Consider the following 23,022-nt stretch of genomic DNA (forward strand, 5'->3'; position numbering starts at 1 on the left):
TTGGCAAAATCGGCTGAAATACTTTCTTTGAAATTCTGAAGGCAGCATAGTTAAAATATAGGGAGCAAAAGATTATATAGAACTTGTATAGAATCCAGATGGCGGTTATAAGAGTTGAGGGGCATGAAAGAGAATCAGTTGTGTGATGTAAAATCTGTACTTAATTATTTTACTGTATATAAGGACCTGCTGACTAGGGAGGACAGACTATGTAATTACACTGAGGTGACAACAAGTCATGGGATAGTGATATGCACATATACAGATGGCAGTAGTATCATGTACCCAAGTATAAAAGGGCAGTTCATTGACAGAACTGTCATTTGTACTCAGGTGACTCATTTGAAAAGTTTTCCGAACTGATTATGAACACATCATAGGGATTAAAGTTCTACGACACAAAATAAAAACTTTGAGGCTTGCCGATGACATGGCAACTCTGTCACACAATAAAGGACTTGGAACAGTAGTTGAACAGAATGGACAATGTCTCGACAGGAAGATACGAGATGAACATCAACAAAAGCAAATCAAGGGTAATGGAATATACTCGAATTAAATCAGATGATGCTGAGGGAATTACATTATTAAATGAGACTAAAAGTAGTAGATGAGTTTAGTTATTTGAGAGGTAAAGACGACTGGAAAACTGTGGCCTGGTCAGATGAGTCCCAATTTCAGTTGGTAAGAGTTGAGGGTAGGGTTCGAGTGTGGCGCAGACCCCACAAAGCCATGGGCCAAGTTGTCAACAAGGCACTGTGCAAACTTGTGGTGGCTCCATAATGGTGTGGTCTCTGTTTACATGGAATGGACTCTGTCCTCTGGTCCATCTGAACCAATCATTGACTTGAAATGGTTACATTCAGCTACTTGGAGACCATTTGCAGCCACATTCCCAAACAATGTTGCACCTCGTCACAGCCACAGTTGGGGTGAAGAACATTCTGTATAATCAAGAGGTCAGTTCATGCACACAATCCTGCACTGGCAGCACTTTCGCAAATATGGATGGCTATATAGGCTACAGTGCTCAATACCACGTCAAGTTGCTGCACGATGTCAGGAAGTATCCCATGACTTTTGTCACCTCAGTGTATACCACCATAAGCATACATGTATCTAAATTGTAGTACTATGTACTGTATGTGAGCTAATACTATTTTGTATTTACTTTTTTATTTAAATTGCATGTTCCATTTCCTTGAAATGATTTCACAGTTTACATGTACCTTGGGACAACATCCATACAATATTTATTGTCTATGTACAGACATAGTAGCTGAGTGGTCAGCACAACGGTATGTCATACCTAACGGCCCAGGTTCAATTCCCAGCTGGGTCGAGGATTTTCTCCGCTCAGGGCCTGGGTGTTGTGTTGTACTTACCATCACCATTTCATCGCCATCGACGGGAGCCCTAGCCACACGGCATTTCCATTACAGATAAATCAATTTCAGTGTACCTTTACATACTGTAGTACTCATTATAATGACACTTTCTATCCCAGAGTTTATAAGCGCATTCAACTCCTGAGTGAGAAAAGGCAGAATATAAGATGACAAGAAACTTATTTATGAAATGTCACACATTCTAGTACACTTAAAATCATGCTCAGTTCCATACCATATGTTGCCAACACTGTAAGTTTTCTGGTACTCCATCAACATTAACTTGCTGTCAGGGATAATACTTGCTTCATCACTGACTCATTACTTTTAAACCAGGTCTGTTCAAAAATTCAGGAACTTTGTCCACAAAATTTTTCTATCCCCTCCTTTTGCTTATTGTGCACAGTCTCCTTGGGGAAAACGTTCCTCCAAAATTGATACACTGCTCCCAATGCCGTTTCAACTTCCAGAAGCAGGCTTGGTAAGCCTCTTGCCAGATTGCGCTAAGCACTGTCTGCAAATTTTCTTTTTATCTCATCTTGTTGCAAATCTCCATCCTTTCAGTGGAGTTTTCGACTTTGGAAATAAAGGAACAGTCGACAGGGGCCAGGTCTGGATAGTATGGAGGATGAGGCAGCACAGGATATCATTTTTTGCACAAGTCTTGCATCAACAGGGATGAAAGCAGTGTGTTGTAACAATGCAAGAGCAACGAATTGTCTTGCCACATTTCAAGCCGTTTTCCTCTCACATGCATCATAACACACAGACAGTAGCAGTTTTTCCCTGTGGCATACATTCATGATGAAATGATCCTTCAAAGTCAAAGAAACTATCAGCACAGCTTTGACACTGACCTGACATTCTTTTTCTTGCCTTGGAGAACCTTCTCCAACCCATTGTGGCGACTGGACCTTGTCTCAGCATCATAACGATAGACCCACGTCTTATAAGCAGTTACGATTCTCATAAGGAACGTCTCGTTCTCATTTGCGTGATCCAAAAGCTCTTCACAGACGAGATAAAGGTCTTTCTGGTACCGACTCATGGGGCCAACTTGGCAGCAACACAATGCATTCCAAGATGCCTTGTCATGATTTCATGACATGATCCAAATGAAATGTTTTATTCTTCTGCAATCTCTTTGACTGTCAGTATTTAAACTGGCACACACAGTTTTGTTGACATTCCTGACGTGTTGTCAGTAGCCAGTGAAGTTGTCCTAAATGAGGGTCATCCTTAACTTCTCATCCGGCCATTTTTAAACTATGTGAACCATTCGTAACACCGATTAGGACTTAAGCACTCATCACCATAGGCTTCCTGCAATATTTTTGTGCCCTGTAAGGATTTTCAAGAGTTTCATGCAAAATTTAATGCAGATGCATTGCTCCCCTAACTCTACCATCTAGAAATTGGCATACTGTGCAACACAAAATTTTACTCACTGAACATTAAGAGATATACAACAAGGAAACCTCCAGTAGTTACATATGAAAGACAGGCATGTGCAGGGATGTCAACCGCATTTCACTCCAGTGAAATGGCGCAAAATTACGAATGTTCCAGAATTTTTTTGAACAGACCTCCTACTGCCTAGCCCACCTGCATGGGGTATTGTTTATCACAGATAACTGATGACAACACTGTATGTGGTCTACTCAGAACCAACAATCAAAATATGGATTAATGGAAATGACTGTGTCCTGTGTAGTTCTTTCACTGTAGTAAGCTGCTCTACTACCAAATGAAGATCTTTATCACCATTACTAATTACAAAGCTGGTATTGTAAACACTTATCACCAACCTAATGCCCTTTGGTGTCCACAGAAAATATGTTCAACAATTTGCTGTAATCAATTCAGGTAGTAATGAACTGTGGATAAAACCCCAGAAGGTATCCTTGTTAGCACCACAGTACACCTTCAAACAGCTCCCTCGACTTCATAAACCAAGTTAAACATGTAACATCAGTTAATATTACACTAATTATTTTCTCACACAAAGATTAGACATCACACACGGCACAATGCTGCAGAGTGGAAATTCATTCTGGCAAGATTTAACAGTTTTGGAAGTCTCACTTATGATACTTCTGAAACACTGTAGCTCCAAATATTGCTGAGTTATCACAATATTGCTTTCCATGCCTAATTTTGTTGGAAGAATAATGCAAACAATTACTTTTCTTCAGAGCTTGGTGGTTTAGCAAGATATGTATTTGGTTTGGTCCAGTCCCTGCCAATACAAGTAATTTTTGAACTGCCTGACTAATCACATTCCAATAAGCAGTAAAATTTTGATTGGCTGCATTCAGGCCATCTTACAGTCATAAGCCTGGCCCCTTTACCCCAATGACTTTCCTCACTACAAGGAAAATGTCTGTGGCATGACCGCATCAACAACCAGCCCACTGTCTATCAGCCACTATTGTTTTTCCATTGCAGATCTATTGCACGAATTAATTACTAACCAGATGTGTCACAACTCACAGAATATCTGTGATATCTACAAAGTAACAGCCAATGCTCTTATCTTGCACTACAGTTTTTTTTAAACTTTACTTGTAACGAAGGTGTTTGTTAGTAATTACACCATTTCAATGTCATTCTGTATCGAAGTTGACTGCTAATGTATTTTTTTTATGAACAGTGAGACAAATAAATGTCACTGTAATGTATTCCATACCTTCAACCAATGTGATGTTATAAAATTATAAACACTCAAAAGCAAAGGCTCAATTTTGATGATCCAGAATTTTTGTTTTCTAACAGAAAACAAGTGTGAATATTACTGACGGTGATGACTTGTTAACAAAAGTCCAACAGTCCTGTTGCACAGGTTAATCTAGTCGCTGTGGAATTGTATATCAGTGGTATCCACTAAAAAAACCACCACATCAAGATTACAATTTTAGAACTGATTAGTTTGTGAATGATATCAACTGACATGCTGGATAGTTGTTAGAGGTAAGTGTGCAAGTCAGACTGTGCTATAGAAGAATTGGAATGACTCAAATTTTGAAGAAATTAATAGACATTAAATACTTACTTATTAAGTCAGCTGAGCAATAAAGACTCTAGAAGCCAACATCTTACCACCATCTCAAGGTCCATTATTAGGAATTACAAGACACAACAAATGTTACCTGAAGATTTTTGAATCCCATGGAAGGTCCAAAGCTTTGAAGAGAGTGAACAAGGAATTCACACTAACCTGCAACAAATGTGTGTTGCCCACATGCACTCGCTACTCTGTGCTACCCACATAATCTCTTAATAATTTGGATACTATTCAATCATATTTTTTTTTTTTTAATAGTTCCCTTGTTAATAGTTTCAGTAATCCTTGCCAAGAAATAATTAAGCTGGTATGGCCAGAGTTCTCAATGTGCACTAAGTTCACCTGCAGCTCCAGAAATACCATATTCTCTTTTGAAATATTGACCTAATAGGACCATTTAATAAATATCAATGGAACTAAGTATTTTATGCTATTTCAAAATATGTTTTGAACAGGCATAGCAATGAAACCATTATGCAGTCACTGTGTTAGGGCTCACCACTGTCATTTGCTTTTCTGCCACTAGTAGTTTAACATTTGGTGCAATGCCTTCAAAACTACTTTCGATGACTTAGGTTGCCAATGTCATAGGCATGCATAATGAACATTTTTAGATTAACGACAGGGTTTCCAAAGTTGAAGTGTGATGTTTAAAACAATACGTAGTTTTTTTTAAATACCTAAAGGGTCTTCACTCTACATAAGGCAATTAACTTATTACTTTACCTTCTCAAGGGAGAGATCTCTCAAGTGGATTACTGGGAAAAATGTTTATGACTAATGAAGACTGCTTTGTTCAAAAGTTATGTTTTCCACAAGTCAGAACAGAATAAAGTTCTATGAGTATGACAGAAATATTTCCACTGTGGAAAAATAAAACTACTTTTAAGTGACTTATCTCTTCAAAACTGCATTAACAACCATATTCTCATCCAGGTATAGGATGCTGTGCTTCAAAGCCAAATACAGTTAAGTATAGCAGGTATTATTTGATTGTCAATCTATGCATGCAAAACAACTGCATCAACAAACTGTTCTTCAGTACGAAAGTTGTTCCTGTTTCACTAGAATGTGCAATACGGAGTATACCATATAAAATGGAGGCCATATTGTTAGCTTCAGACATGCAAAAAATATAGCCACAGGTATAGTGTAGTTCTCCTCCCCCCCCCCCCCCCCCCCAAAAAAAAAAACTGTGATCTGGAGCTAACACTGGTAACCAGGAGAGCAGAGTAATGCAATAATGGTGCACAAAGCAATGGATGTACCTCTTCCTCTGGTTAGTTATTATGGTAGTTTTTATTAATTAGTTGTAAATAAAATCAGTTGGTAGAGCACATGCCTGTGAAAAGCAAAGGTCCCGAGTTCAAGTCTTGGTCCGACAGTAATCTGCTAGGAAGTTTCATATCAGCGTGCACACACTGCTGCAGAGGGAAAATATTCTAGCTGCAAATCACATTGTTATTCTGATCCAGGTATAAAAAGCACATGCCAAACTTCTCAACCGAATGAGTGGTAGCCTGCTTAAATGGGTCACATTGCTGCTACAAAAAATTTATATAATTGGGCAAGATGAAAGTATAAATTCCTGTTAAAAATTAACTGCACAAAGCCAAACTGATCAACTATTATATTTTTAATAATGTGAATCGTGTAGCTGCTTATAGGGCTGAAGTGTGCCATATTGTGTACTTAGATTAAGCTTCCTTGATAACTTGACGTCTCACTTGTCACTACGTTGTTGCCATAATCGTTGCTGACCACCACTCAGTTATAGCCAACATGCAAACTTCAGGTCACTTCACAAATGCTGCTAATGTGTCGTGCAGAGCAATGTCTGAAGTGGCCACCATGACGCACAATGCATATGGGAGATGCTCTGTCGACGGCCAATTTGAAGTGAGCAGTCACTTAACTACATCGGACGATGGGTTTTATAGCCCAAAATTTAAACTCATGTCCTAACCCACCCATGACTTTGTAACATGCAATGTACCTGAAGAAACAGCAATCAGCAGTAGAACTAAAATCACAATCACTATGTTCACACCATTTAAGGGTAACCTCAATGAGCAAACACGGAGACAGAAAAATTTCATAATAAGTTTGTTTACATAGCCACATTCTGCAGAAAAAGTGCAGTTTTAGCAGTAAAAGCAAATTGGTTACATGAAACTATTCTTAACATGTCCAAGGGATGCTGTGTTACCAACGGCCAGCAGTCTTGGTTACAAATTATAGGTGACAAGAGGATTCCAAGTGAAAAAAAGGATAGAAACAAAAATAAGAAATCAGTACGATGAAGATTACGTGGCCAAGTATCAGAAACAAAACTACATTTAAACCAATTACTTGAATAAAAATGAGTTGATTAAATTTAGAAAATAAATGTCAGTCTCTCTAACGAGACTCAAACTTTTGACCTCTCACAAGTTAGGTTTACATGCTAACTACTACTCTATACCATTACACTGCCAAAAGCAGTTTATTTACGGCTTCTACCCCAGTCGCAATGATTGTCAGCCTTCCAAAATTCAGGTTGACGCAATGTCAGGAGAGTCCAATTTAAGCAGATCTCCGATTACTTAACTGTATAAATGATGCTGAATCACTTCCTTTGCAGAAGTGATAAAGTGGTGTTTGGATAGGGCTATGTATGAAATGAATTGATTTTATCTCGCACACACACACACACACACACACACACACACACACACACACACACACACACACAAAAGGGCCAGATCCATGTTTCAGGATAAAACAATTGAAAGAAAGGGGAGAGAGGAGCAGAAAAAGAGGTTGACAACACGTTTTAAGTGAAGTAACTGTTGTAGCAGTTTGGCAATGGTGAATGGTTCATGTGCAACATTGAGCACTCTGGAGGAAACCAGGTACAGCACAAAGTGTCTTATCAAGTAATTTCAATCTAACTGTAAGTACAACATTTCACTGTATTTTTGTCTCCAAACAGGAGATTTTGAAACAGAATTAACTTTACATATCATAATTCACATGGTACCCACATTGCAGCACAAACTTCTGTGGTGCATACCTCACTAAACTGTGCAATGAAGTAGCGTGGCACAGAAGTGTTTTCTGTACAGAAAAGGAACATCTTATCGAACTGATGTCAGATGTGTTATGTTACTTGTTCTTGCTACACTATCACTTTGAAACGTCTCTTAAAATTACAGAAAAGCAAGAACAATCTGATGTACAGTAGTTTTCACAACAGATTTAAATATGGACAGTGAGCAGGTAAATACCTTGAAGAGGAAATTGCTGCTGAATAGGAGCTGGTAGAAAGAAAAATCCAAATGTATTATTTATCCATTAACCCATTGTTTTTCAAATTACATAATCATTACATAAGAATTTTAAACATAATTTCAAACCCCAAGCACGAAATATATACATTCACTTAAAACTACGTACTTTCAAATGAAAACTTCCTAAATATCAGTACCTTCAAAAACTCTCCCACCCTCCCGTCTCACTGAACTCTCATCAATATTTGTAATTTAATGTTGATTTTCCTCTTTTTATGCTGATTTTTTAATGTAACTTGATTACAGATGTTATTTCCTTGTGGGCACTTTGATGAAAAGGAAGAAAATATTACAAGTTACCGTTTCAGGTATTACAATTTTTTTGCTGTTTAAAATTATTGACAAACAAGAAAGACTAACATTTGAGACATTTTAAATGAATACAAGCAAGAAAGGAAATGAAAAATACGCCCACATCTATTACAGAAGGTATATTGAAATAGTTTTAAAACTAACTCAATGTTCTTTGAATTTAAAAGCCAATCAGAACATCCATAAAACAAAATATTTGCAAATCAACGATGTACAACAAATACAATAAAGAAACTTCAATTATCAGCAACACTTAAAAGAAGATCATTTTAATAAGAAAGTGGGCTTACTCACTAGAACTCATTCATGAAGTTTTACTTTTAAAATATATTCTTAGATTTCTTTTCCTGTTTAAAGTCCTGTCTATTAGGTAACAGAAGACAAGCAACAAATTAAGGATATTATTTTAAAATTCCTACACGTTTTAATTCTCTCTTTCCGAAATTAGTGCTGGAAGCTACCAGAGAAGATCTGAATAAGGAGTATATAGTAGCCCCAAATTTCTTCAAATTTTAAGCCACTTCAGGTTCCAAGTTAACTGGAAATGCTCCAGTTGTGGCTATTTTCATATTAAACCTTTATTCCTTCTTTCCTTGAGCTGCAGCTTGTTTTGCCTGGTGGGCTTGAAGAACAGCAACAGCTTCTTCAACCTGTAAGCAGTGAGCCTCGATTTAGTGTTTCCTTAGGCAAGTAACACAAAATTTTAAATTTTGATTATATCTCAATTGGGGGGGGGGGGGCGGCGAAATAAATAAATAAATAAAATAAAACCAAGGGATTACCTTAGCTTTGAGAGACTCATGGTGTTCCAACATATGCAGAAGCTCTGAATTATCTATCTCGAGTAACATTCCAGTAATTTTCCCAGATAATTCTGGATACATATGCTGAATTAAGGGGTACAGACGTTCTCCCAACATCTGTTTCTGGTCACGATGGGAAGCCTCAGCCAACATTGAGGCAGTCAGTGGTTCTTGACCTTGAATGTGCACAGCCTGAAAGGGTGAACATTTTTTATAACACCACTCTTGGTATACATACTTTAAACCAAGGACCATTTTCCAGTTAAACACTCAAACAGAACTCTTGTCATAAAAGGAACAAAATTACTTCAAATACAACAGAACAAAGCCACAAAGAAAAATTAAACATCCTTATATGTATTCTAGATGCGTTTTGCATCTCACACTTACCTGCTGTACAGGCGGTTGCTGTGCCACAGGCATTGGTTGTGGTGGGTTACGCATATTAGCTGTGTACTTGTATGTAGCAGGACGTCCCTGAGCAGAAACTGACACAGTTGGAGCACCCATTGGACGGCCCTGGATGCTACCCGCTCCAACGGACTGTTGACCTGTAACAAAAACCAACATTAACAGAACAAAATTACCGGGATGGAAACCAGGTAATACCACCAAGACATTTCTTGTATAAGCATTCTTCTGCATTAATCATCTGTGTCATTATCTGAACTACTGTACTTAAAGTAAGAGACTGGAAATCAATCTTCATTGCAATCCCACCCGCAGAGACCACTAACCTGTAATTGGCCTTGCAGACAGTTGGTTTCGAATTGAAGTTGGCTGCGCTGCAGGTCTTGGAGCAGCACGGAAAGGCAAATTTCCAAATGTCGAAGCAGTGCCCTGAGCATTAGGACGCACTTGGGGTTGTGCAGTCCAGCGTGGTGTTGCTCTTATTGGCGTCATCTGTGCTGGAGTGTAATAACGTTGCGGCTGGGCGGCAAGTGTTGGAACGAAGTATCCACCGCCTGCATTTGGCTGGAACATCTGCTGAAATAGTTTTAGGGACAATGAATAACAACCAAGTAATGGCCAACAAAGAAGTTAATCACAGAGTAGCTACACAACATGGCATTTAAGACCCTACAATCTGCTCTCAAATTCACTGCCAAGACTTCTATGGAACCACAATCAAACATTACCACATGGCCATTAACTACTATAAACCACCCAGAGTTAAAATGTATTTGTTGTTTCCACTTTGGAAAATGACAGCAACAAATAAGAACTGATGGCCTGCACGACTGTAGAACTGCACTTCACTATAATATGACAAGGGACCGAGTATTATCTTAAATAATTTTACCATCCATTTGGTAAATTAAGTCCTGTGACATTAGGAAGTTAGCAAACTAAGAAATATCATGAAAATTGGTATCAAGATTGTGAACATTAGTATTACTAGCACCTGGAATTGCATGAACATTTAATGGAAACCCCTTCCATTTTGGATGTTTCATAATGTTAGTGGCCAATATTCAGTCATTTGTCAATTTCAGAATTCTTACGAGTTTGTGTGTAGTCAGTAAGACACTGCCTAGCTTTCTATGGACAAAGAAGGTATAGTGATATCTGGCTTTGTGCCACCAGTCCTTGCAGAGACAATCATGTATGGCACATCCAGACAAGGTTCACTCTTGCTGTACACCAATATGCATACTACAAAGTCTGAGCCTGTTTTGCTATTCTTCCACTGAATTAAATTCTGTAACATCATAAATATCTACTGACCTGTCCCATTTGCTGCATTCTCATGTTGGCCATTCTCTGCATATATTGAGATGCCAAATGAGCTTTGCGGTCTTCCTTCCTTTGCGCTAGGGCAACATACAGAGGTTTAGTACCAACAATCCTACCATTCATCTCCGTTACAGCCTTTGTTGCTTCCTCAGGTGAAGAAAAGCAAACAAATCCAAATCCTTTACTACGTCCATCTTCCAGCATGACCTGAAAAAGGAAATGTCATACATTGCTAGTCTGCAACAATTTAAAATGTATGCACACTTATTTTCAAACAAAGATCTTACCTTAGCACTAGTAATAGTTCCAAAAGGTGCGAACTCTTTACGCAGTCGTTCGTCATCTATTGTGTCATCAAGATTTTTCACATACAAATTCACACCTTGGTAGCGATTGAGACGTTCAATCTTGAGCTGCTCAAATTTTCGTTTCAGCTCTTGCTGCCTTTCAGCTTTCTTCTGTGCACGACCCACGTACAGAATCTACATCAAGTGGAAAGTGAAGACGAACATTATTCATTCCACGTAAAATATATGAAATTTCTCTTCAGCACTGACTTCACAATCTTACTTCTATTTCTAATCAGCCTTTTCACCTAAAGCGTTAACAATGAGTACATGCAAACTGTGCTCAGCACAACATTTCAAGCAATGACTGCTTGACTTTAGTTTCATACAAAAAATTTGAGTCATTTGTCGCAAAAAGTTAACAACATAACCTATTTGTTTCAAGTATTTTTAAGCTTCAAGGGGAAAATGTGCAAACAGGCGAGTGCCCCTGCATTTAAAATAGACAATTGTTCCCAACAGCCTCTAAACGAAAGTACTACCAAGCTCTTGTACAATCATTTTGTGTAACTGACCTCTGTATAAAGACCTAAGATATCACTGACTATGTAGTCAGGTAGAGGTTGGTAATATGGGGTTTACATACATGTAATTGTGGAATGCAAAAATGTAGTCCGCAAAGTATAAAATAAGAGTGGTACAGTAACTTCTTTAATGGGTCAATCTCTACAGACTTTTTAATCTCTTTCTGCTGCCAGCAGACTTTTGTTGGCAAGCATCTCCCACTTTTAGAATACTTAACTCTCCACACAATGTAAGTTTGGATTCAGAATGTCTGGATTTTCTATGTCTATAATGTACCAATGTTTGTTGATATCGTTCATATTACTGGTTTGTACAAGAAGTGCATTATACTGCTTTCTCTACACAATTACCATGTCCGAATCCAATGCACAAAACATCATTACACATCCCCACGTTACAATTCTATGCCAGTAGGCCTCCAAAGAGAATATGGCAACATACACTTTCAACCATTACTTGGGATATAATGTTAAAATCTTTGCACCATACCACAGAGCAGAAAGCACCTATAGTACAGTAGTCTACAGAGCTGCAACAACGATGTATCGAGACAGTGACATACAAAATCACATTACACAAACATTTTAAAGCCAAATTCGTGAAGTCTCTACAGTGAAACAGATCATTTAAACACACATCCAATTTTTGGTTAATGTAGCTTAACTGTTATTTGAATATGGCAAACAATTCTTAAGTGTATCAGACAATAAGCACTGAGCACTCAGCTGATACCTTAATCTAACAAGACAATTTCTAGATTATATTTCAGACACTACATAGCCTTTTTACAAATCACCTTATGACTCATTCCAAGTACCCCAATACTCCATTTGTTGACAAGTTCTGCTATTAAACATTTCAATTTTTGACAAATACTGCATTCAACAGCATTTACTCAATTTCTTCCACCTCCTACATCTTGCCAGTTTTCAGCAGTCGCAAACTTTTGAATATGAAACAGTACAAACTGTGGATTAATTGGCAGCCATTCTGCAGTTGGAAGAATGTAGTCTTATGACTAACACAGACAATTTCAAACTGATACTGAAACATCTTCAAACATAGTAATTCAGCAATTAAAATTTTGCCAATTTTCTGTCAGTCTATCCATCAGTATTGGAATCAATTTTCAACTTTCTTGTTAAAGTGTGGTGCATGTGGCAAGTGAAGTGTGAACAGAACCTCATATCAAATCCAATAAAGTGTACAAGAACAGTTTTCGTAAAGTTTCCATTTCAAAAAGTGGAGAAAGCAAAGGGGGGGGGTCCCAAATCAAAGAAGAACCATGCACAAAGCATTTTTCATGTTAGATCAAGTTGCTTCTGGCCATTACATGTTTTCTACATCCTTTCTGTTTCTTTTATATGCAAGATTACAGCTGTACTTACACCCAATAAAAACTAGGTATCCAAATTTTTTTCTCTCTAAACAGTTCCCTAACCACTGTCTTATAAAACATTTATACTGTGTAATTTCAACAACTTCACTGTTCACCCCCAATGGGGAGGGGGTGACATTATGCCATTGCCCACGTAACACCAGTAACTAGCCAGTTTCTTTTTCTATGCATCCACTAGAAGGCCAGTTACAGTGCAACCTCTTGCCATACTGTCAATAAACGTAAGTTGTGTAGCATCAGTTGCTTACATGCTCCTCAGCTCTTGTAAAGTAGTGCTTCCAAGTGTTAGGTGTCATCAGCTGTTGTGAACTAGTGTTTCTTTGTTTTAATGTCTTAGCAGAAGTCCACCATGCCCTGAAAGCAAATGTGCTGTTTAAAAGATTGCTCACACATTTGTCAAATCCAAAGGTATTGAGGATTTGAAAGAACTCTGATTTGCAGACAACACCATGAAAAAGTATGCTCCATGCACAAGTACTTTGGTGCAACAGGGCAATTTTTAATTCAACACATTTTCAAAAGTGACAGAACAACTGTTGCACTTAATGTACATAGATTTCGTACTAAAAATCTGAAAGGAGAAGGGCTGAAGGAGAGAACCATGAAGTATCACAAGGTCATTATCTCTTGGAAACCCAGGGCAAAAAAATAAGTTGCAACAGTTAATTATATATATACTGGGACAATTTTTTTCCACCAAAGAATTTTACCCCTGGTAACACAGTAGTCTTTATACAGGGTGAGTCACTATTGCCAACTAGGATAACTCCGAAAGTATGATAGAAGCTGCAAAGCTTGCGAGACAAAAGTTGCATGGCACAACAGGGGCCATAATATGACTTGTTGCTAGGTCAGGTTGCTTCAGTGAGATTGTAAACTTTTTTTTAATGGTATTCTACAGTTTGGTACCAAGTTTCTGAAAGCGGCTATCGAGACAAATCCAATTATGTGTAACAGTAAGGTCTTTGAAGGACAACAGTGGTCACCAAGGCGGCGTGAATGTCCATTTACAGAAGGTGTTCGAAGTGACGACCGTTGGTATCAATGCAGTGCTGCAATCATGGATTGAGAATGTTGTTAGGGACACCTTATTTTAAGTGTGTTGCTTGATGGCACGCAGGATAACTTGGCATTTTTAGAAATGGCTGGACAAACTGCACAGTCGAATGAACACCCAATGGAATATAATGAAACTATCGATACCATTAGTTTGCGACACATTCAAAATTGTGGGCATAAACCAATTGTCAAATCCAATGCTTATAAAATGCATCTAGTAACAAGAATTGTAATTATTATGTTTACATTACATTTGATTCACTGGGAAACACTCAGCTGCCAGCTTCCAGACATGAGCAATAGTAAGATGGGTGTGTCAACATCCATCCCAAAAACTGTACAAGCAAAATAAATGTTCGTCAAAGTTCTTCTTCTATACATTATATTAAAAACTAAGATTCCAAGACTTACCAAGCAGGAAAGCGCCGGTAGATAGGCACAATGAATGAAACACACACACACACACACACACACACACACACACACACACACACACACACACACACACACACGTGTTGCCCTCTCCCTTAAACCCACATCCTTTCGTCTTTCCCTCTCCTTCCCTCTTTCCTGAAGAAGCAACCATCGGTTGCGAAAGCTAGTAATTGTGTGTGTGTGTGTGTGTGTGTGTGTGTGTGTGTGTGTGTGTGTGTGTGGTGCCTGTCTGCCAGCACTTTCCCACTTGGTAAGTCTTGGAATCTTTGTTTTTAATGTATTTTTCCCATGTGGTTCCCTCTTTCCTGAAGAAGCAACCGTTGGTTGCGAAAGCTTGAATTTTGTGTGTATGTTCGTGTGGCTATCAACCTGCCAGCACTTTTGTTTGGTAAATCACAGTCTTTGTTTTTAGATATATTTTTTCTACGTGGAATGTTTCCCTTTATCATATGTATATATTCACACACTTTACTTCCTACCACATGGCAAAACAGATTTAGTATCTGTATATCAAGCCCACTGATCAGAAGCACAAATAGGCAAATGCCGCAGAATAATCAATCCCTCCCCACTTTTCTCCTGGCTTCAGTCCAGGAAGCAATAGTAACAAATGAAGAAATGAATACTCTAGTTTTACAGAATGATAAATTTTCTTGTTTCATAATTTTCCCACAAATTAGATAGTAATTGGGCAATGAGAAATACAATACCTCTGTGTTAGACAATCAACCATATTTATACAAGGGCTGGTCTCAAAACTCAGCCATACAAAGAAGGTTGATGAGGAAACATTAAGGACTGCTGTAAGAACGGACTGGAGACATGGTCATATTTGCCAACTCCAGAAACAGTACTGAAGAAGGCTGCTCTTTGATTCCTCTCTCAGTTTCACGGCCACACAGCCGAGTGTTTACATAGTTTTAACTGATATAAGTGCCCAGTCCAAGTATGTGTGTTTTGCAGTAATAATTTACTGACAACCAATTAACAACAACCCACACACTTCTCCTCCTCCTCCTCCTCCCCCCCCCCCCTCCCCTCACACCACAGAACCATAAAAATACCTGTGATCATATCTGAGTTCTTATGTGGTTGTAACTTTGGTAACTAACAAGTTTAAAGTTATTTGAAACATACTGCCAATGGCATTGTGCCCTCCTTCCGGAAGTGTGCACATGGAAAAGATACAACTTACGGAAACTCATGCAAAATCCAGTTTTCGCTGAGTGGAGGCAAAGTACCTTGCCCCCCCCTCTTGACAATAACATACAGGTACATGTACATACATTTTACACACTTATAATTAAATTACATTTGATCAAAACTTGGCCATTTCCAGTGCATTTTCTGTTGCTTGTTGATCATAGTAATCTTGCTGAAAATCTTACATGCACAGAGTTAACAAATCAGCATTCACAAACAGAGTATCACATCCCAAAAACAATATGATCTTTACACATGAAAATTAACAGACAGCAAATTATTCAGTACTGAACAGCAGCTCGTCTGGCTAGATAACCACCACTAAAAAATTCTGAAGAATCATTTAAAACCTCATTTCACACATGCTCTGGAAAAACATACTGTGTTACTGGCCATTCTTTTCGGATTTACAAAATGTATGCATAGTATTAACTTCGCCAGTTTTTTCTAACTGCAGTCTTCTACAATTCATGTTACTCTGTGTTAAATTATGAATTTTTAATTCTCAATTATCCTCTTGCAAATTTAGTCTTTGACAAGGTCAGCAATTCAAACTAGTAGATAGAAGATGAATAAACTTTGATCCCTGATAGAAGAGTATGACTGTCAGCACATTTTCCAGTTTTACACCATATTTAAATATTTGCGAAGATGTTAAGCTAAATTTGCATGCCTTTTGTGGTGTCACTTTGGCTTCATTATATTAGGACATATTATGAAGCAGAGCCTAATATCATCACTGCTGACCGAAATAAGTATTCTCGGGACCAAAATTTTTGTGATCATTGAAGAAATAAGAAATTTATTCTACAACATGAACTTCAAGAGGCTGCCACATTCTTTACATGTACAACATGAAGCAACACACAATGCAAAGCTCACACAGAAACAGTGAGAGGAAATAGGTTACATTTTCATGTTTGAGGTTTCCCTGAAAACTAACTGAAATCATTGTAATGAAATCCTTCTAGTTAACAATGGCTGGGAAGCATTTTAGCAATATGCATCATAGGCATGTAACAAAGCGAGAGTTCTGAAGCACATTGACATCTTTAAAGTAGTTTCAGTCCTGTTTGTGTGGCTGCAAACCACACAGAACAGCTATACAATGACATGTTTTGAGTATTCCTTACATTACTTAAATCTTAACTGTGCTGCATTTAGAAACACTACAGCAACAAAATGTTTTTGTAATCCTTTAAACATTTTTTACTGTGTACGACATTTACACAAGCTTATGGTATGCTCAATGTTACGCTGGTTACTTGATCAAAGTAAAGACATTGGCTATTGTACCACTACAGACTTTCCACATGTCTTAGTCTACACCTAAAAATGTTGAAAAGGAGAAAATGTTTCAACTGTCTTCTAATACAGCATTTGGAGCAACATAAGTAAGCAAAAAGGGCTTCTTTTCACAACGTCAGAAGTGTACTGAATTGCACGTGAAGAGAGAGAGAGAGAGAGAGAGAGAGAGAGAGAGAGAGAGAGAGAGAGAGAGAGAGAGAGAGAGAGAGTGTGTATATTTTTTTATGGCAGGGCATGGTTTACCAGGACTGATTTGCTATGAATTGCGAACAAGGGGGTCCAATATCTTAACTTCAGCCAACAAAAATAATGAAACTCAACAACACTAAAATAGGACATGGAATCTTTTTACTTCAAATCAAACTGAACAAATTACATTACAACATTTCAGTACAAACTATAGGCATGCACCTCAACATTTCTACCAAGATAATCTTAACGTATGTCCCACAACATTTTGGGATAGATGTCACACCCACATGGTCTTCACAGACCCGTAACAAGCCCCTATCCCATCATCACCTTTCACAATACAATAAAGTGGCAAAAACCTAAGCAAACACGGGCTTGAAGCAACCTGTAGGTTGGCTGTTAACGTGTTTCGTTAATGTGTTAAAATGGCCACAATGCTGCCACACAATCATATTCTTAACTACGAATACTGAATTCCTCACGACATCTAAAAATCTTACCTTTCCATCCGGTAGCTCTTTGCCATTAAGTTCTTCCACTGCTCTTTCGGCATCTTCCGGGTCTTCAAACGCAACGAAACCAAATCCACGTGACTTCCCATCTTCCCTTGTCATTACCTTTAAAAGATAAGGTGAGCTGTGTAACTATTTGAGGACTACAAAATTACAAATTTACAGAGAGAATACACATATGCTTACCTTATGGCTGGTGATTTTTCCATACTTCTGGAACATCTCTTTCAGCATATCATCAGTGAAGTCTTCACCAAAGTTCTTTATATAAACATTTGTGAAAAGTTTTGCCTTTTCTCCAAGTTCCTTCTCACGCTCCTTTCGTGGTACGAACTTTCCAACAAATACTTTCTTCGCATTAAGTAACATACCATTTACTTTCTCAATTGATTTAGTAGCAGCTTCTTCAGTTTCAAAATGCACAAAGCCATATCCCTTTGATACACCATTTTCATCTTGAGCAACCTGTAACACAATGCAGCAGATTTAAAGTATGTGGCATATGGCTACCAACAAATGTAGGCTAATGTTAATGCCATTGCAGCAAGTAATTAAGACACCCATACTGAATGAAGTATCGTAAACTTATGATTGACACATTGGGTAACTGACAGCTACTGCAATGCTTTCCACTACCCTTATGTATACTTCCTCAGATCTTAGCAGGTTTTACCAATTTGGTTCATGTCTACTGCATACTCCCAAGTAACATCTGAATTCGTGTTATACATTGAACAAAATACGTATGAGCATTTCAAATTAATATTTTTAGGTAGGTAGTACAGATAATTACCCCTAACTGTAGAGATACTGTGCCCTGAAGCAGGAGACATACAGTCTACAAAATACAGAACTGTCGCTCAAGCTACTTTGGCCTGTCTGGATTAATTAAGAAACGTTTCCAGCGAAGTACCAGTGAGCTTATGACAAAATGAACACAATACTTCACACTTTAAGTCTATACGGCGTCTTAAGACTAATACCAAGGGGAGTTCGTGTAATCAGATGGACAAACTTGCAGGCGCCCACAATGAACAACTGGAAATCATTTATACGAAGGCTTAATTCATACAACGAACACTAAAGTCATTTTGGGTTTCTTCATTTTAAACTGATTCACCACGTGTTACTCACCTTACAGCTTAATATATTTCCAAACGCGGAAAACGTGTCATACATGGCTTTGTTATCAATGCTTTTGTCCAAATTCTTAATGAAAACATTGCCAACGCCAGACTTTCTCAGAGAGGGATCTCGCTGAGACCACATGATACGAATTGGACGCCCTTTAATTATATCAAAATTCATAGTGTCCAAAGCTCTCTCCGCTGCAACAGTTTAAACAGAAATTAGTGAAGTCGGAAGTGTTGCAGAAGTCATGGTACGCTTCTAGAAAACAGCTTGCACTTACCATCGGCAGGTTGCTGGAAGTTGACATAAGCGTATCCCAGCGAACGACGGGTTATCATGTCCCTGCAGACACGAATAGACAGCACAGGTCCAGCAGTTGAAAACTTTTCAAACAGTACAGCTTCTGTAACATCTTGATGCAGGTCGCCCACATACAGCGAAGCCATAGGATAGTTTGGCCCTCCTGGATTCATTTTCGTAGCACTGTTTCTCTAGATCCGCAGTAGCAAATTCAGATGCAGACTGATCACAGAAGTCTTCTGTCGATGCGGTTGCACAAACGTCTTCAATACTCCTCAATATGCCCACGTTGTATGATCACAGAACCACGCGTTTCGGTTAAATTATTATAATTTTCTCGTTTTTTTCTATTTTTTTGTGTTTTTTTGACTTTTAAATTTTTTTTGGCTTTTTGTAAATTATATCACGAAATTAAGGTGGGTTGTGTAACCTATATTGCAGGCGACACAACCTCACATTAACGAACCCTACTCCTGAAAGAGGCAGAAGCAGTGAAAGTAGGTCGGCTAACGCTTTTATACGCACGGCATTTGTATCCTTCCGCAATGGCTGAGACAGAAAAGTAGTACGTACTGAAACATCAAACTAAACCACCCTTGTGCAATACCTTTTGATTTGTTGCAGTTTATCTGAAGAAAATTGAAAAATATATATAGTTTGGGATATTTTGTAGTGCAACACCGAACATTTTAAGTAACTGTTAGGTCCCCATTTTCCGCCGTTAACAATCGACTGGCACGTTGTCGTTGGTGTACCACGTGATTCATGGCGTCACGTAGTTGCGTTTAGTCGTCCTGAAAGCAACGAGAAAGAACGGACTACTGCAGTATTTGACATTTTTATGTTAATAATAAAATTTATTTAATAACTGCTGCATCTACTTTTAATCATTGTATCCCGCTATTGCACCAAATCAATTTAGGGCGTCTACAGCAATACCATGCTGCTGTGCTTGGACAGTATTGCAATGAAACCGCTCCAAACGAATTACTGAATCATTCAGAAATGTGTGAAATCTTATGGGACTTAACCTGAATTATTCAAATTCTTTTTATACACATTTCAAACAGGTGAATTTATATTTACCATATTATTATGTATGTATTTTATGACTAGACGAGCATCACAGGTAAAATGTTTTATATGAATTTCGACCATGGTATTTTTTATCTTTTCGAAATGTATCAAAGATTATATAAAGTATTATTTAACGAAAGAGATGTGTGTTAGTGGTAAAAGTTAGTCTGATTGGCATGAAAGAAGTTCCTATTTCGTGTACGGAATTTTCAAAACCTAACGAAAAGTTTTAATTTATTTTTATTATGTATCAAATTAATTTTGCAACACTTATCTTCTGCATAGAAATACCTAGGACACAACGAGAAAATAACTATATAATTGTAGATAAGCAGTGTAAAAGTAAACTGATGTTTGTACATACAGTGTGCTAACCTTCTGAAGCGCATGGCGGAGAGTGAGTCCCACTGTACCAGCTACTAGTGGCTTCTCCCGCTCTCTTCACGCATAGATCGCGGGAAAAATGATTGTGTGAATGTCTTGTGGGAGCGATACACAGAGGGTCGTTACATGTCCATACAACCATCACGTAACGCTGGTTCTAGAAACTTTCTAAATAGATTTTCACGGGATAGCTCACGCTTATCTTCAGGCGTCCGTCAATTCAGTTCTTCCGCATTTCGCGACGCTCTCCTATGGGTCGAACAAACCTGTGACCATTCGTGGTGCCCTTCTTTGTATCTGCTCAGTAGCTCCTGTTAGCCTTGCATGGTACAGGTCCCACAAACTTGAACAATATTCTAGGATGTGTCAGACGAGTGTTTTGTATGTAGTCTACCAATGAACCGTAGCCTGCCATTTGCTTTAACTACAACTTATACTATGTGATCGTTCCATTTCATATCCCTGCGAATTGTTACACCCACGTATTTTTATGCTTTGATCTGTTCCAACTGTGATTCACTGATATTATAGTCACGGGAAACTACGTTTTTTCGTTTTGTAAAGTGCACAATATTATATTTCTGAACATTTAAATCAAGTTTCCAGTATTTGCGCCACTTTGCAAACTTATCAAGATGTGAGTGATAATTATGCAGTTTCCTTTAGACAGTACATCAATAGCGGTAAGTCTTAAGTTACTATTAATAAATAACGTAAAGAGAAAGGGGCTCAACACACTTTCCTGGAGTGTCACGTAAATAGCGTCTCAGCTTTGAACCTCTGACCTTTCAACATTTGTCGTTATGATTTTGGTTTCACGCGGTTAGCTAATTTAGGCAAATATGGAGAGTTTGTGTACCAGATCAACCATTTCATTCTTCATTTTCTATTCAAAGCCACGATGTGGTTATAAATAAACTTTCGCTATTCAACATGTGATCCCTGCTCTACGGCAGGGAGGTGCTTTGGAATCAACTGTTTTGTTACACGATGTACCTCTCTACCTCAAACTGATCGTAAGGTGACTCGGTTACTCCGTTAACAGGTTTCGAAAAAATCGAATCATTCGCCGATTGTTCCAAACTGCATGCCCACCAGTATCACTAGATTTGAACCCTTTTGATTTCTAGGTATGGAGTTACCTCAACCAGACTGCTGGGAAGTCATAACTTACATGCAAGACGGCAAACAGGATGAAACGGTTTGTACATCTACATACATTCTCTGCACGTCACTGTGGAGAGTACGGCTGAGAGTGCTTCGCGTTGTATCAGTTATAAGGGCTTCTTCCCGTTCCTTTCAAGTATAGAGCGCGGGTAGAATGTTTGTTTAAATGTCTCTGTGTGTGTTGTAATTAACCTAATCTTGTCCTCACGATCCCGTGGGGAGCGACATGTAGAGGATTGCTGAGTCGTCAGTTAAATCTGGTTCTGGAATCTTTGTAAGTAGGCTTTCTTGGAATAGTTTGCATTTATCTTCCAGTATATGTCAGTTCAGTTTGGTTCTGAGCACTATGGTACTTAACATCTGAAGTCATCAGTCCCCTAGACTTAGAACTACTTAAACCTAACAACCTAAGGACACCACACACATCCATGCCCGAGGCAGGATTTGAACCTGCGACCGTAGCAGTCGCGCGGTTCCGGACTGAGCGCCTAGAATCGCTAGACCACCGCGGCCGGCTGTCAGTTCAGTTTCTTCAGCAATTCCGTGACACTCTTTTACGGGTCAAATAGACCTGTGACCATTCGTGCGGCCCTTATTTCTGTTCAGTACACCCTGTTAATCCTATTTAGTATGACTCCCACACACTTGAGCAATGTTCTAGGGAGGATTGTACTAGCGTTTTGTAAGTAATTTCCTTTGCAGCGAGATCGCATTTCTCTAGTAGTCTACCAATGAACCGAAGTCTGCCACCTTCTTTACCTTACCTTCGACTGAGCCTATGTGATACCCATACAAATTTTACACCCAGGTATCTGTATGAGTTGACCGATTCTAGTTCTAGCTCACTGATAGTCTACTCATAGGCTACTACATGTTTCCGTTTTATGAAATGCATAGTTTTACAATTCTGAACATTTGAAACAAGTTGCCAATCTTTGCACCAATTTGAATTCTTATCAAAATCCGATTGAATATTTCTGCAGCTTTTTTTCAGACTGTACTTCATTATAGACGACTGCATCATTTCCGAAAATGAGAGGTTACTATTATTGCTGCCTGAAACGTCATTAATATACAACATGAACAGCAAAGGGCCACAACACACATTCGTAGTTGGTTCTACATCTGTCGATAACTCTCCTTCCAAAATAACAACTGCGTCTTCTGTACCAAGAAATGCCCAGTCCAGTCACAAATTAATTTGCTACCACAAGCGATCGTACTTACAATAATAAGCGTATGTGTGGAACTAGGTCAAACGCTTTTCGGAATTCAACAAATACTACATCTTCCGGTACCTGGCTGCCTTAGCCCATTGCTTTCAGTATGCCATGTGAGAAAAGTGCG

At 38.4% G+C, this 23,022-nt stretch overlaps 1 protein-coding gene across 13 annotated transcripts in view; it reads right to left on the reverse strand.

The window, feature by feature from the left end:
* Positions 1 to 7,775: 7,775 nt before the first annotated feature.
* The window catches only part of LOC126329577 (polyadenylate-binding protein 4-like), a 51,183-nt gene continuing 35,936 nt past the window's right edge, over positions 7,776 to 23,022 (reverse strand). For 4 of the 13 annotated variants that reach the window (XM_049996194.1, XM_049996196.1, XM_049996197.1 and 1 more), the window contains 10 exons: positions 19,028 to 19,841; positions 18,751 to 18,944; positions 17,803 to 18,081; positions 17,605 to 17,721; positions 10,924 to 11,118; positions 10,628 to 10,843; positions 9,637 to 9,883; positions 9,290 to 9,450; positions 8,879 to 9,091; positions 7,776 to 8,746 (listed from right to left, as the gene is read on the reverse strand). In XM_049996194.1, coding sequence (XP_049852151.1) covers positions 8,675 to 8,746; positions 8,879 to 9,091; positions 9,290 to 9,450; positions 9,637 to 9,883; positions 10,628 to 10,843; positions 10,924 to 11,118; positions 17,605 to 17,721; positions 17,803 to 18,081; positions 18,751 to 18,944; positions 19,028 to 19,220 — 1,887 coding nt within the window. In that variant the 5' untranslated portion in view covers positions 19,221 to 19,841 and the 3' untranslated portion in view covers positions 7,776 to 8,674. Of the gene's footprint in view, positions 8,747 to 8,878; positions 9,092 to 9,289; positions 9,451 to 9,636; positions 9,887 to 10,627; positions 10,844 to 10,923; positions 11,119 to 17,604; positions 17,722 to 17,802; positions 18,082 to 18,750; positions 18,945 to 19,027; positions 19,842 to 20,133; positions 20,233 to 20,488; positions 20,585 to 23,022 lie in introns of those variants that run through there. The other 9 variants (XM_049996186.1, XM_049996188.1, XM_049996189.1 and 6 more) reach the window with 6 other exon arrangements.

This window comes from Schistocerca gregaria, chromosome 2 (genome assembly GCF_023897955.1).
Source record: "Schistocerca gregaria isolate iqSchGreg1 chromosome 2, iqSchGreg1.2, whole genome shotgun sequence".
NCBI classification, from domain to species: Eukaryota; Metazoa; Arthropoda; class Insecta; order Orthoptera; family Acrididae; genus Schistocerca; species Schistocerca gregaria.